The sequence below is a fragment of the Denticeps clupeoides genome, chromosome 12 (assembly GCF_900700375.1).
Source record: "Denticeps clupeoides chromosome 12, fDenClu1.1, whole genome shotgun sequence".
Lineage (NCBI taxonomy): Eukaryota > Metazoa > Chordata > Actinopteri > Clupeiformes > Denticipitidae > Denticeps > Denticeps clupeoides.
Genome location: NC_041718.1, coordinates 11,792,814 through 11,807,513, shown reverse-complemented (window position 1 = coordinate 11,807,513; position 14,700 = coordinate 11,792,814). Strand labels below are relative to the sequence as shown.

General features: G+C 45.0%; 2 protein-coding genes across 4 annotated transcripts; one reads left to right on the top strand and one right to left on the bottom strand.

Annotated features, from left to right (window-relative positions):
* Positions 1-4: 4 nt before the first annotated feature.
* Positions 5-6,050, top strand: LOC114800596 (ataxin-1-like). Of its 3 annotated transcripts, none has more exons than XM_028998169.1 (3): positions 5-134; positions 2,036-3,171; positions 5,203-6,050. In XM_028998169.1, the coding sequence occupies exons 2-3, from the start codon at positions 2,116-2,118 to the stop codon at positions 5,521-5,523; spliced, it is 1,377 nt and encodes a 458-aa protein (XP_028854002.1). In that variant the 5' UTR covers positions 5-134; positions 2,036-2,115; the 3' UTR covers positions 5,524-6,050. The 3 variants fall into 3 exon arrangements, with proteins under 3 accessions (XP_028854002.1, XP_028854004.1, XP_028854003.1); XM_028998171.1 differs by having other exon boundaries at positions 46-134; positions 2,984-3,171; XM_028998170.1 differs by lacking the exon at positions 5-134 and having other exon boundaries at positions 1,928-3,171.
* On the bottom strand, positions 5,718-14,280 carry LOC114800597 (bone morphogenetic protein 7-like). The gene is made up of 7 exons (XM_028998172.1): positions 13,833-14,280; positions 9,887-10,079; positions 8,568-8,716; positions 7,976-8,188; positions 7,385-7,461; positions 7,188-7,298; positions 5,718-7,100 (listed from the first exon to the last, which is right to left on the bottom strand). Exons 1-7 carry the CDS (start codon positions 14,185-14,187, stop codon positions 6,951-6,953), a joined length of 1,248 nt encoding a protein of 415 aa, XP_028854005.1. The 5' UTR covers positions 14,188-14,280; the 3' UTR covers positions 5,718-6,950.
* Between the last annotated feature and the right edge of the window lie 420 nt (positions 14,281-14,700).

The following is a 14,700-nucleotide window of genomic DNA, read 5'->3' as shown; positions in this document are numbered from 1 at the left end:
CAGAAGGACAGAGGTGAGGGTGGAAGAGTGAGAGACAGTGGGTGGGAAGAAATAAGAGTGGATGCACTAGCGATGGGATGTACTGCAGCTATGAAGACCAACGCATCACCCACCACAAGCTGAGAGCCGGAGAGGTAAAGATTTCATTATTTCTCGCACATGCAATGCTTTAGAGTCATTTATAGACTGTAACACTAAATTCTGCACAAGCCACAAATACCACCACCTCTCATGGTATTATTAAACTTGGACTGTTCTGGAACTTGGAACTACTGCTAGTAATACTAATAATATTTACCATGTTGCATGCATTTCTGTGTTTGTTTATTTTATGACATAATTTTACATTCAGTCGTGTAGTTGATGAGTGTGTGTGTATATATATATATATATATATACACACACACACACACACACACACACACTCATCAACTACACGACTGTATATATACACTCATCAACAAAACGACTGTATATATATATATAACTTTGTGCTTGAGTTAAGAGTTATCTCAGCCTTGTCCCACTGGCCATCACGCAGTGGTACAGTGACACAGTTGTGAGCCTATGAGTCCATTTACATAACACAATGATGAGAAGTGCAGGGAGAGGGTGACCGATAGCTTTATTTGGCTGTCTGAGTGTGCAGCCAAGCCCTGTCAATGCCTGCATGCATCGATACTCCATGTCCATGCTGCTTTTCCAGGAATGGCCCTCTCCCAGGCAGTTCAAATATCTGAGCTCATCCGTCCATACAGTGGAAGGTGTGTTGTGCCTTCACAGCATCTCATATCTGAGAAGCCTTTCAGGGAGGGTAAAGGTGAAAAAGCAGGCTTGCTTTGCATCACTGTGCCCTAAAGCAATTGGCAGTAATTGACATGAAGGTTTTTGCGGGTTTGTTGAATGATGAGTACTGTGCAGAATATTTGAATATGTTAGTCACTCTTGTACATGCGGAATGTGCACTGTATTTGCTTTCATCAGCTGTGAGGGCATTGCGTTGAGTGTTTTCCTGGAAACATAGATAAATACATTCAGGGATGCCATGGTCACCTCACCTACAGAGAGATCAGCCTGGTTTGTCAGTTCAAAACACTTGCTTACAATTTCAAAATAATTATCAGTCTCACCTCCAGAGTTTCTTCACCAACCTTTCTTTCCTCTTAACATGCACTTTGTTTCCATGGTAACTGCTTCATATTGAGAGTCAGCTGAGTTTCAGCTTCAATCAAGCTGAGACTAAGTGGCCAATCTGTGATGGAAAGCTCTCAGCGGAACAGCTGGACCGCAGTCACTTCACAACATAATGCTGCTAATGCTAGAATAATTTAGCTTTAAATGCCAAAGCCAAGTACACTGTGTCTAACTCCAGCATGTTCTACAATAGTTTTCCGTCCATTTACTTATTACCCTGACTGGGAATCATGGAGAAGATGAAAGGGGCTAAAAAGAGTTAGTACTTTTTTTGTTTCGTGCTGTGATGACTGGTGACCACCAGGTGGCAGTAGCGATTTGTCTAATTAGTTTTTTACTATTAGTGCACAAAATAATTGAAAGTGCAATTTCTGCCAGCAGACACGATTTTGAGTGAACTCGGGTTTATTATCTTAATATTATATTGACAGGCGTAGGTCATCTTTCACACAATGTAAATATCAAAATGAGAAACGACCTAAATATATATTTTAGCATTTTAAAACAAATCCCATCATACAGTAAAGCTCACAAAAAAATCACTTCGGGTGAAGTTTTGAAGATTAAAACAAATATTCCTATTTTTGCTGAAAGGGGTGATCTTGCAAAATTATAAATATAAAGTGAGAACTTTCAATATTTCTGCATAAACGTTACTTAAAACCTCATCAGACTTTTCAGACAAGACGTGGATCATTTATTTATAGAGGGAAATTATTCAATATGTCTCACTTAAAGAGGATAATTCTGGAAATGTAATATTTTATATGATACTACATTGCCTACATTGGCTGTCTTTAAACACTCTGTGACATTAAAAAAAAAAATCTTGTTTTAACAGCAATAAGTGAAACAAACTCCTGTGACCTCATACCAGCATAAAAATCAGTGCAACTACTTCCCGGCTCCTCTGATTCACCAATGAGTGCCTCACCCTCCCCAGTGAATGACAGCCTGCCCCCGAAGAAAAGAGCCACCAGGCAATGCTCATCCGAAGAGCCACTTGTCCATGTTTTCAAGGTTCCAGCATCTTACATGTACCCAAAGGGGGTAAGGAGACTTCAGGAACCAAAAGATAAGTCTCTATTTACTCCACCAACCACATTCTACCACCTCACTGACAAGCCCTACTCTGGCTCCTTCATAAACACTTGTTTCCCAACTTCATCCTGGATGGAGCAATGCTCCAGTAATGGGCAAGTGGTGCATCCCATTAGCTGGATTACAAAGAGAACAGATCCACACGTGAACTACCCCTCAGCAGTCCCAAGCAGAACCTTTAACCATAGATTCTGGGACCTACAGATTCACAGTGACCATCTTCACCCAAAACCCTGGACCCCCATTCTTAGCACGCCCTATAACCAGGCAGATTTCTTTCCAGATGTTTCAAGTAGGGTGCACAGCAGGGACAGGTGGCTGGATCCAGCCGTTAAAACAAACAGTCTGTATTACAGACAGGCCAGACACAGAAGCCAGAAGAACAGCAGTTGGTGGACGGCAGGGGGCAACTCGAGAACCGTGCTTTTTAAATCTCCTTCAGCCAGGACCATGTCATCCCTGAGTGATGAAATTCAATACACAACCTCAACATCAGCCAAACATGTGCTCAATACCACTTTTGCAGGTTTAAAACAACCCCTCCTCTCAAATCCTGTATGTCCGGAGTCAGAACAGTCAAATCAGGGATCAACTCCAAACGCCTCACAGTTCCCTTTGCTCGACAGAAGATGTGAGGCCGCCTCCTCCTTTTCACTCCCTCCCCGGATCCTCCACCACTTTGCCATAGGTTCCCTGATCGAACTGAGCGGGGGTCGGTGCAAGAGGGTGGAGGAGCTGCAGATGGAAGACTTCCTGCTCTGTGCAGATGCCTACCCAGAGTTCTGCCTGCGCAGCTGCACTGTGCAGCACATCTCTACCTCCAGAGCACCAGAGCTAACACGTCTCCACATTTTGCTGGACAACAGCCACACTCAGGTACAACCACTGAAGCACAGAAGAAAACATTTTATACAGACATGCGCATATGAAGAATAGAACCAAATAGAATAGAATAGAAAATACACTGATCCATTAGATTTATAGCATTTAGCAGGCGCCCTTATCTGGAGCAACTTACAATCAGTTAAAGGGACAGTCCCCCTGGAGACATTCAGGGATAAGTGTCTTGCTCGGTGACAATGGTAGTAAGTGGGGGTTGAACCTGTGACACTACCACAGGTTAAAAAAAAAGCCCTGGCCTGTTGAGACATGTACTCCACTAGACCCCCTTTCCTCATAGATGCTTAATTAGATTGAGATCTGGAGATTTTCAAGGTCGTTCTGAGAATTATCCCACCAGGAATGTGGTATGTGTCAAATTAACATCGACATGAATGCAGGGCTCAAGTTTTTAATGCAGAACATTGTCACCCTGCCTCCACCAGATTTTCCCATAGTTTGTCCTGGTGCCATGTCTTCCCCAGGTAAAAATGATTCATGCGATCAGGACAGTCTCTTCCACCAGTCCAGTGGTCCAAGTTGGCTGTTTTCTTTATGCACTATTATGCTGTCTTTGTTATGTTGCAGCCATTCACTAAAATCCTTTAGGTTTTTCCTCCTTAATGTGAAATATCACATATCAAAATAGGGTCATTGTCTTGTTGGAAGTTAAACCTTCAGCCCAGTCTGAGGTCCTGAGCACTCTGCTAAAGGTTTCTGTCCAGGATATCGCTGTATTTGGACGCATATATATTTTCCTCGATAGCAATTAGTCATCCTGTCACTGTTGAGTGGGCACATCATCACCATATTTAAAATGTTCATTATTTCTGAAACAGATTTCCTGGCTGTTAGACGTGCTGAACTCTACAGGTGCAATACGGGTATTGAGCTGGTTCTTAGATGCTGCTCCAGCCAGTCAGAAAATCTACTGCCGCTCCCTGAATCAGCAGGGGCACCTCACAAAATGAGGGATTCCTGCAAACGAGGAATAGAAAACCGATTGGTGGCCATACAAAAAAAATTGCCGGATCCAGTGATGCCACCCCCACCAAAATGCCGCCCTGGGAGACTGCCCATGTTGCCCATAGTGAAAATTGCCACTGCCTGCAGCTGCAAAACACCCCCACAGCATGATGCTGCCACCACCCTGCTTCACTGTTGGGACTGTATTGGACAGGTGATGAGCAGTGCCTGGTTTTTTCCACATATACCGCTTAGAATTAAGGCCAAAACGTTCCATCTTGGTCTAATCAAACCAGAGAATTTTTACTTTTCCCCATCTCCAGACTGCATATCTGGAGCTTAGCCACAGTGATCTTTGGGCTCTTCTCCCCCAATAGTTCAGTTTGGCCAGACAGCCAGCTCTAGGAAGGGTTCTGGTCATCCCAAACATCTTCCATTTAAGTATTATGGAGGCCACTTCGCACAGAAATTTTCTTTGTAACATTGGCCAGATCTGTGCCTTGCCACAACCGCTAGACTCAAATTAAGGTGTAGAACCATCTCAAGGATAATCAGAAGAAACAGACAGCACAGAGGGTCTAAATACTTAGTACCATGTGATATTTTCTTTGTTAATAAAGCTGCTAAAATGTCAACAATTCTGTTTTTCTGTCAATATGGGGTGCTGTGTGTACATTAATGAGGAAAAAATGAGTTTTTTTTGGAAATGGCTGCAATGTAACAACATTTTAAGAGGGGGTCTGAATACTTTCCGTACCCACTGTATCTGTAGCAACTGAAGTTATATTGAAATTCAGTGCAGGAACTATTTTATTTTCCATATAAAATGTGTTTGTAATTTACCAAGTGTCGCCTTTTCATACAGCTTAGGCGTCTTCCTCTGTAAATTTGCACTGTCGGGGGAAAGTTTCCATATTTTGAAGACCAAACAAGGTAGTCATTTTATCCAGTCAGAGGAGATTATAAGTTTTTTCCTCATAACTGTAGAGTACATTGGTCACAAATAGGACAGGCAGAGTTTAATATGTCTAGCGGATGAGCATAATCACCATGTCCCCTCAGGATTTTCTGGACGTCTTTGTGGAGTTTCCGTTCTTTGTCTGCGGACGAGGCTGGTCATCCTGCTGTCCACAGAGGACGAGTCAGATGTGCGGATTGAGCTGCCACCAGCTCTTTGTGGGTGACGTGTGTCTGGTGCTTACACCCTCACCGGTCATCTCCCCAGCTCCCCGGCAATGTGGCCTGCCAGCCTTGACTGAAAAGGAAAAGCTTGAGCAGATCCAGGTTCCCATGCATCATCACAGTGCAACAGATGGGCAGAAGGAGCAAAAACGGCACAGCTCAGCCCCCGAGCTAAACGTCCTCCTCAGGCCAAATAACTGAACAGCCTCATCCATGAGAGGGACTACAACTCTGAAACAATGGGTTCCTCTTAGAGTAGATGAACCCTGTTTTTATCTTTTTTCACTCAACCAATATAAAGCAATCTGTCAACAGTTAGAATAACAGTTGAAACACAGAACCTTAAAAAAAAAAAATATATATATATATTTTGCAACAGGTTTGTTTTTGTCTGTTCTTTATTGTATGATATTCTGCAATGACAAAGGAGCTTTAATATTTTTCCACTGTAAAAATGTATGGTTATAGATTAAGCATTGATGAGTTGCGTAACAAGGTCATTTAATCATGTCATTGGAAAAGAATGGTCATTTTAAAATATACATTCATCCACAACTACTTTTTGGGGGATCAAAATGGAAATGGCACAAACAGGTATGTAAAAGCATCTCATGATTCTGCCGGGAAGACATTTTTATGACCACTGAAAGAGCTCAAACCCAGATAATCCTAATGCACTGAACCTGCTGCCGTTCAGACTGGTTATCCACCACCACCCCGCCACACGCCCATCTTTTAACTTTAGTTTCCTCAGACATGTAGATCATAAACAAATATTCTGCCTGATCCCCCACCTGCTGGCTGGAGGGACTTCAAACGCGAGTGCTCCCCGCCTGCCTGTGGGCATTCAGTCCTGGCCCAGGTGTAAAGCTCTGAGCGCAGGGTTAAAGATTTCGATCTCTGCAAAACCCCTGGGGAAAATCTGACATAAATCCGCCTCTCTTATCAAGCCCCAGAGCTCTCGGCGCACAGGAACGCACAATACGTGCTTCATCTCAGAAGTCCGTCCATCCTCTGGAGCCAAGGACATGACATTTTTTTTTTTTTGCAAAGGCTCACTGACAACTTTAAGTACCTGTCTCTTGTGCCAACAAAACCACATGATTAAAATAAACACATTCCTAAAAAGTTTTCTTTGCACAGTCACATTCCTTACTTGATTGTTGCCATTTCTTACTAAACATTTTTGAGCAAACCAACAGACAATACAGACTGGGCCGGAATACAGAATGAATCGGAAGCGGCTCAAGGTGCAAATCCCTTGTGGGGGAAATCCAGAAGTCTTTAGGAACCTGGGCATCAAGGCAGCATACACAAGTGACCTGGAGAAACCTGGCACAAAGAAAAAAAAAAATCTCCACATGGCACAATATTCATCCGCTTCAGCTCATTGTACGTCCAACACATGGCCGCCGCAGGTTCCATTCACAGTCCGTTTCATACAACATATATGTTCATTCTGATTAATTATCCAAAAGTACTAGATTTCTAATTGTGTGCTAGTTTCTCTGGTTTGTGGCGTTCAAGAACTTTGTGTTGACAGAGTCACAGCACCAACACCAGCATCAACCACCCCCCAGGGTTCACAGATGCCTGAATGCCCTTCAGCGCTTTGAGGGGAAAATCAGTCAGTGGCAGCCACAAGCTCTGACCACCATGTTACGATACTTCTTCAAGATGACGTTCGAGCTGTCGTCAAAGTAGAGCACAGAGATCCCGTGGAGTTGTGTGGGGGCACAGCAAGGTTTGGGCACTGTTTCGGGGTTTATAAAGTGGACCTGAGGTGGACAAGCAGAACAATGTTGCTTGATAAATATTTAAATGACATTCTGTAACAGAACTCATTTTCAGCTGAGTTAACTTACCAGAGTTTGTACAATAGCGTGGTTTGTTGCATTCATGTAGGAGTTGAGAGGGAAGGCACATTCTCCATCGCAGTAATAGGCAGCATAGCCCTCAGGTGCAATGATCCAGTCCTAAATGGATAAAAAGAAGGTTATTTAAAAACCCAATATTTTTAAAAGGCATATTCTATATAAAAGTAATGCCTGAAGTGAGGTACCTGCCAGCCAAGGTCTCTGAAACTGACGTAGAGCTCATGCTTTTTACACCCCTGCTTCTGGTCTACGTTGAGGAGTTCTACAAAGGGAGAAACAATTGGTAATCCAGACAGGTGGGTTCTGGTATAAAACACAGGAACACCATGAGTATTAAGAAAGGTTCTCATGGGAAGAAAAGTGGGTATAAATAAGACTTAGATTAGTGCATGGGGCAGCCAAGAGCACAGTATGTATTCTGAATCATAAGAAAAAACATCTACATGTTTGTCATTTAGCAGATGCTCTTTTCCAGAGCAACTTACAATCGGTATTTACGGGGTCAGTCCCCCTGGGACTCAGGAGCAACTTGTGTCTTGTTCAGGGACACCATGGCAGTAAGTGGGGTTTCAACGTGTGACTGTGTTACCCATTAGGCTACTACCAACCCAAAGAAATCTGTTTCTACTGAAAATACAATAAAACAAAGGCTAGTAGCATGCAACCATCTAACCGACAACCTTTTCTTTATTTTAATTTATTTAAGTGTTGCACCAGTACAATACAGCCCAAGGAGTGATAGACATGAAAATGACTGTAAAAGATATTTCACACACCTGCAGCTTCAGTCATCTTCAGCACCTCTTGGTTTGGGTTCTCCTGTTTGTGGTTCTTGGAGCGGTTGGGGTTCCGCTGCTTGTGGCCTGAAGCTGAACGGATGCCACGGAGATGGACCTCTGTAGCTTTGAAGAAGGCCACCATGAAGGGCTGCTTGTTCTGCGGTCCACTGCCGCCAACCAGCCCAGCACTTCGAGGGTTCACACCTTTGCCTAGAGGAGGATAGAGAAGGTGATCACAAATCACTGCAGTAGATGTAGTATGGTTTAAATCCCACCCATATTCCATGCACATGATTGGAGCACAGATGAATTGCAAAGAGCAGAAAAAAATTAATCAGTGCATTTGATGGGGTGCAAGAACAATGAATGTAAGTGAGCGCTCGAATAAACAAGTCAAAAGAGAGCATCTAACAGTCAGGTTTTCCATTGAACCTGGTGGACAGATGAAAGAAGCAGAAGAAGAAGCCAAAACCCCGCAGACATTGACCTTGCAATGCTGTAGATGGCAGTGAAGTTCAATAACGACAAACCAGCCACTATTAGCGAAATGACTGAGAACAGATATTCGGGTGCAAAACGCAACACTCACCGTTCAAATTCTCCACAACCAGCTGCAGGCCCAGATTCTGACTTGGGTGAAGGACCCAGAGATTGCTGGTGGCTGTGATGTCAAACACCAGCCACCCCTCTTCTGCTGCCCACACAACTCGCGAGGCCAAGAGGAAGAGGTCCACTTCCCTACAGAAGAAGTTAATTATTATTACACCTCACACATCTGTCATGCATAATAACATGAAGAACACCCATGTGAATGTATGATTTTACCCGGAACCAAGACGCTTTAGACAGTTCTTTCAAGACAAAACTTGTCACAGCGAAAGAGATACAACACAGTGTGTCTGGACGAGCCCACGATGCATGAGGTAACCGACTGAACATCTAAACAGTCAGATGACACAAGACACAACAAAAAAACATGCAACGACTTGCAGCCTCCGCACAACAAGTCCCACAGATAGCACTTATTAAATGAGCCGTGTCTTATCACAGATTAAAATTCCGTGCCTCATTGGGGGGGTTTATACAGCCCCCTCTGATGGAGATCTGACAAACAATGAATCAGATTACAGGTCGAGTTTCCAGCCCTGAGGGCCACGGCGGAGACTGGGTCATTGTCTTCTCACTTTGTCGCCTTGCTGTCTGCATGGACGGCAGTGGTGTCTCTGAATGACAATGGCGTTAGTGTGGGACAGACGGCTCAGGCCACCTTCTCAGAATGAAGTCGGAGCTGGTGTCTGAGGAGGTGTGCGTGGGTGGGATTGTAACCGGGGACAGACAAAAGGGGGATGGCAGGGGGAGGAGGGCTCTGTGAGGAGAACATGGAGGCTGGAGGATGTGGCCATTGCTGGTGAGCACTTCATCCTGGTAATTGCAAGTAATGGCTTCTTTTTTTAGATCTCGCTAGGCCTGGGGTGAATGACAAGTCACACCACATGTCACAAATCAGCCTCACACAGTCATAGTCCATTCTACTGAACAGCACCAAAATGTTGTTTTAATCCGATATTTTAAAATTAGACAAATAACACAATTTATGCTCAAGATAAATGCAATGTGTCCTAAAATCAAACAAAAGTTACTTAAACTGCTCAAGTTATGGTTCCATCAGCCAAAATTATAAAAAGATTTGTCTAATTTTTTGTCTTTGTGTTTGAAAATAATATAATTTACTGAAATTAAATGTAAATAATTACCGTATCGGATCGGATTTATTGTTTGTTTTTAATTGTATTATTAAAATATATATATATATATATATCTTAATGAAACCACAAAGAATGGTGCAAACGGATAAGAAACCAGGATTTATCTATTATCACACTTCCCCAATACCATTGCGATATTTACCTCTGGCGTTTGACCTGCAGCACCTGGTAGATGCTGACCCGGAAGGTCTCGTTCTCGTAGCGCTCGTGGACAAAGTCCTTGTAGATGCGGAACTCTGCAGCGGTGACGGCCTCGCCCTCCGGGATGCGAGAAAGGTCGAAGCGGAAATCGCGGTGATACCGGTGGGACTGGAACGCATCCACGTTGGGCTCCACTGTGGAACGGGAGATGAAGAGAGATTAGGGGCAGCTTGAAAGACGAATCACTTCCTTTAACGGCAGCTGGTGGAGGAACCTCTGAGCCGTTTCTGCTTTTATTGGGCCGTGTGCTCGCTCTCCGACTTCCCAGACACAAAAAAAAATTATAAAAATCTCCTCTCGTACAGGAATTTCACTGGTGCTTAATACTGATTACCCGAGCCACATCAGTGTGTCAGGAAAAAAAAAAAAAAGAAATGTTTGCCCCCCACAAAAGCCTGATTGATCTCAGTAGCAGCCGGCCCGGTCCACATGAAGCGCAGCACCAGCACGGGGAAGGAAACCGCAACGCAAGCTCAAAGTGGCTTTAGATTTGGATTGCACACATGTGGCGACCACAAGAAAAGCTCCGTAAAAGCCTTGCCCGGAAGCGCGCGGTGCCCAACGCACACATTGAATCGCTATGTCTGTGGCGGGAGAGGTGAAGCAGCAAAAGAAAAAAAAAAAAAAAAAAAAAAACTCCATCCTTCTCCACATTTGCTCACTGAAATAGCAGCGTCCGGTTTACAGACGGGCCTCTGAACTGGCGCGCCCAGGGTGCACCGGAGTCACGATGGAGACATCCAGCTCAGACGGTATTTTACTTCTGTCATTCTCACTTACTTCGTTCGCCTAATCTGTGTTACCTGCTGTCAGTAATTAAGCCTTCACCCTGACAGGGCCACCCAGACGGGACATTTACCGCACCCACGGTAGGAGAAAACCCAGCATCATTTGTAAAAGGAAACTGTAACTCACATGACCTACTATCATTTGTGGAGCCCGGAGCTCATGCGGATCTTGAGGTCTGACGGGGCCCAAAGGGGTCCGTATGAAAACATGATGTCAGAGGGAGCCTTCATCGGGCCGCCCGGTGAAAAGCCTCCCGGCAACTCGGCCTCTCCTTCAGACTTTTCCAGAGCGATGGTGGCAGGAGCCCGAAAAACTTCCTGGAGGTTTCCAGCCATGTGTTTTCACAGCGTTACCCAATCTGTTTGTCTTTAAGGAAGCACGGCGAGCGCTCCAAAGGAACGAGTGACTTCCCACACCAGAGGTGTGCAGGCAGGGGTGATGATTTCCAACACATTCTGGCCACGAGCAGCCACGCATGACATCATACCTCCATGATGCCTTCATACCACTGTACAGGGCCCAAGCAAGGAGAGCCAGCGAGGGAAAGAGCCAGTCGACCGACCCTAAGTGCATTCTAAACCCCGCTAGTCATTTGTTTGACCACAATTAAACACTGGAAAGAAACCAGGGGCAGTTTATGAAGGCAATAATTGCTTGTAAGGATTTGGAGTGTTTATGTTAAGGACCATTAGCCCAGGAGATCAGCATCCAGATATGCAAACATCACCCGATGCCGGATTTCAACACTTCTCCCTCACTCTGGGGTTTGGGTTGTAAGATGTCACAGCAAGTTTGAAAATCAAGCAAGGATCATGATTATTTTCTCATCAACTGTTTCAATATGTTCTATACGGAGGGATAATCCAGGCATGCCAATGATCAGGAATAAATCAGTAATACATCATTACATCAGGGTTAGGCAATAAAATATTTTCAAATTGGAAAGGACCAGAAAGGATGTAGTTTCACTAGTGAGATTTTTTCTCTTTTCTTTGCACAAATAAGATTACAGGAATTCTATGAATTACAATGTAGTTTAAAAGTAAAAAAAAAAAAAAAAAAAAAACTGATTATAACTGATTATGAACTAATTTGGATTTCCAGCCATATTAGTATGCACACACACAATATGTACAGTTTTATATAAATGTATATTATCAATTATTTTGTCACTTTAAATACAATATATGGTCACAATCACCCTACATCAAAAGCACTTCTCTATAATTAATTTATATAATTTATATAAGTGATTACCGTAAAAATCACAGAAACGAAGAACAATGATGCGCTGGGTCAGAAGGTCCAGAACGCGGACCTTCTCAGCCGCCTAACCCCCTGACAGACCCTGCAGGTAAACCAAAGGCAGAAATATCTGCTTTTTGCAAGCCTAAGATGGAGATGGATTTTCATCACTGAAACCTTCATTTGGGAGTAAAGTTTTTACAGGAAACATTTACCGGAACAAACGGAGCTTCAGTCTATAAATGATCTTACGATACAAGAACAGGTTGAAATGACGAATGACCTCTCCTCAACCGAGAGAGGGGGAAGCATATATATATATATATTTTTTTTTTTTTTTTTCCCCTCCTTCCCTTCCTTTTTTCCTGTCACTCGCTGGAAGGTGCTGTGGAAAGGAAATACCTTCAAATCGGTGTGGTCTGCAGCGAACACCTTGGCGGCTGTCAAAACTCAGATCACTTTTAAAAGAGGAATTGGGCCCGTCGTTTAAAAATAGTCCCACGGTCCACGGGCCACTCATACGAACGCTCGGAATTATTCGAAGAGGGGCAGCAGCCGTTACCAGCAGCTTGGCGCTCCTGCTGCAGCCAAAGGCCGAAGCTCATACGGGGAAATTACGGACTCTGGAACACAAGTTCTATCCAGCACAGAGGCTGATATTTCACCACGGTGAAACCTTGCCCGTAGCGCGGTGTCCAAGGGAAACAAAGACAGGATTTGGGTTTAATAAACGTAATAATGTCCAGGGAAGTCCCCAGTCCGTTTACGCCCCTATGGACACACAAACAGACTCCCACAAATACACACGCGCATTAAGTCAAACACAAACATCAATGTCGGCTCACAGGAGGGTATACACCCTTGCCGACGCGTCTTTCCCTCCGCACACTGACCCAAGGCGACTTCGAACAAGAAAACAAGCGTCCTGGACTGAACACTTGTGTATCAGCTGGCTCGTCGACAGAAACACCTCCCCATGTCCCAGTCATGCGAAACAAAGGCACACAAATCCAAGTCCTGCAGACTACCATGAAAGGACTACCAAAGAAAACGTCACAGCGCCGTTCTCCCGTCTTTTACTGCAGTCGCCCGCTGAGACTGACTCGCTGCTCAAGTCAACATTTTTGTCACCTACAGTGACAGCATTCGGCATGGAACTGGTAAAGATTGACAGCATTTACATTCAATAACAGATACGCGAATTACAGATACCGCGTAGACAGTAATTGAGGTGGAGGTTTAGTGGAGCCCCCCCCCCCCGAAAACGTCTTTATCTCATGGTGGGACAAGTCGAGGCCGGGTGGGCCTGATAATATCATAGCAATCACAGAATTCTTTTACTGTTCGCTGGGAGCGTGGAACACCCAGTCAGCGATGATGTGGCCCGGGGATTTACTGCTACCAAGAAAATCACAACTATGCTGCTGAAAATTTGTCAAAAGGGCCGGAAATGTGGAATCGCGAAATTCTGAAATTTATTTAATCAACCAGAGTTGCTTAAATATTGTAAATTGTCCGAATGAAATAAAAGTTCAGGATTTGAGCCTGGAATCAGATTCTCCGTGCGCTGTTCACAAGCCCCTTTACACACGAGGTCAGATTTGCAGCAACATCACATGATCGCACCCCGGGACCCTCACATCGGGCTGGAGTTCAGAGGTCATGGCATTCTGACGTGACAGCGCGAAGCGTTAATGCAAAAAAATAAAAAAAAAATAATAATAATAATAATAGTGTAGAAATTCATGTTATGCTCTCTCACGTGGTGAATCAAATAAAAAAAATGGAAAACATTTTTTTTAAATGATCTTCAGCGTTGCTGTTAGTGATCTTATTGATTTCTGACCGCGTACCCACGTTGACGAAGCTCATCACCATGTCCGCGTCGCGGAGGTAGCGGCTGTCCTGTGCCGGGACCGGCGGCGGCGGCGGCGGCTGCGTGGGTCCGGCGTCTCCACCTGTCGAGATGGAGTTGTACAGGTCCAGCATGAACATGGGCGCGGCGGTGCGCTTCTCGTACAGGCTGGGCCGCGGCCGCTGGGACAGCCCGAGGATGGCCAGGATCTCCCGCTGCATCTCCCGGCGCTCCTGGCTGCGCAGGCGCCGCGCCACGAAGCCGGCGTGGATCTCGTTGTCCAGCGTGAAGTTCGCCGTCATGCCCTCGGCCAGCGCGCAACAGGTCCACAGGAGCGCCGCGGGGCCGAACATCTCGTCCTCCCGTCAGCTGAGCCAAAATGAAGCTTTAAAAATGTAAAATGCACCGCGAGTTAAAATACGTGCACATCCGGCCGCCGTGGGTGACTGATGGCCGTGCGGGGACACTTTTTAAAGAGGAGGCTCTGCACCTAGTGGGTGGGGCGCGGGGATTCGGAGCCCAGCACTGTCGTCATGAATAAAAGGTGAGGCGGAGGGCGGAGGTGAGACTTCGCCGGCTCCCCGAGTGCAGATCCGTCCATAACACGGAGCCATGTTCATAAACGCACGCAAGCACAGTGTACGCGCCACGCGTCTGTCCCTTTGGACATATTTGGCACTGGAATCGCATTAAAAAAAACCATCTCTGATGTCGCTGAATGTTCACATTATCCATACATTTTGCTCGAATCGTTTCCTGGGAAGCATCTGCTGTGACCTTTCCGACTTGCTGCAGTGCCACCCTCCTGCTGTGAGGGTTCCCCCACATCTCCGGTCCTCAGCCCCAAAGGTCAACCATGTCCCATA

What these genes read in the sequence shown, in the direction of transcription:
- LOC114800596 (XM_028998169.1), top strand. Translation starts at nt 2,116, where the DNA reads ATGAGTGCCTCACCCTCCCCAGTGAATGACAGCCTGCCCCCGAAGAAA. An exon ending in TGGACAACAGCCACACTCAG is followed by an intron (nt 3,172 to 5,202) that starts GTACAACCACTG and finishes ATGTCCCCTCAG; the next exon opens with GATTTTCTGGACGTCTTTGT.
- LOC114800597 (XM_028998172.1), bottom strand. Translation starts at nt 14,187, where the DNA reads ATGTTCGGCCCCGCGGCGCTCCTGTGGACCTGTTGCGCGCTGGCCGAG. An exon ending in GGTTGTGGAGAATTTGAACG is followed by an intron (nt 8,189 to 8,567) that starts GTGAGTGTTGCG and finishes ATCCTCCTCTAG; the next exon opens with GCAAAGGTGTGAACCCTCGA. An exon ending in ACGCTATTGTACAAACTCTG is followed by an intron (nt 7,101 to 7,187) that starts GTAAGTTAACTC and finishes TGTCCACCTCAG; the next exon opens with GTCCACTTTATAAACCCCGA.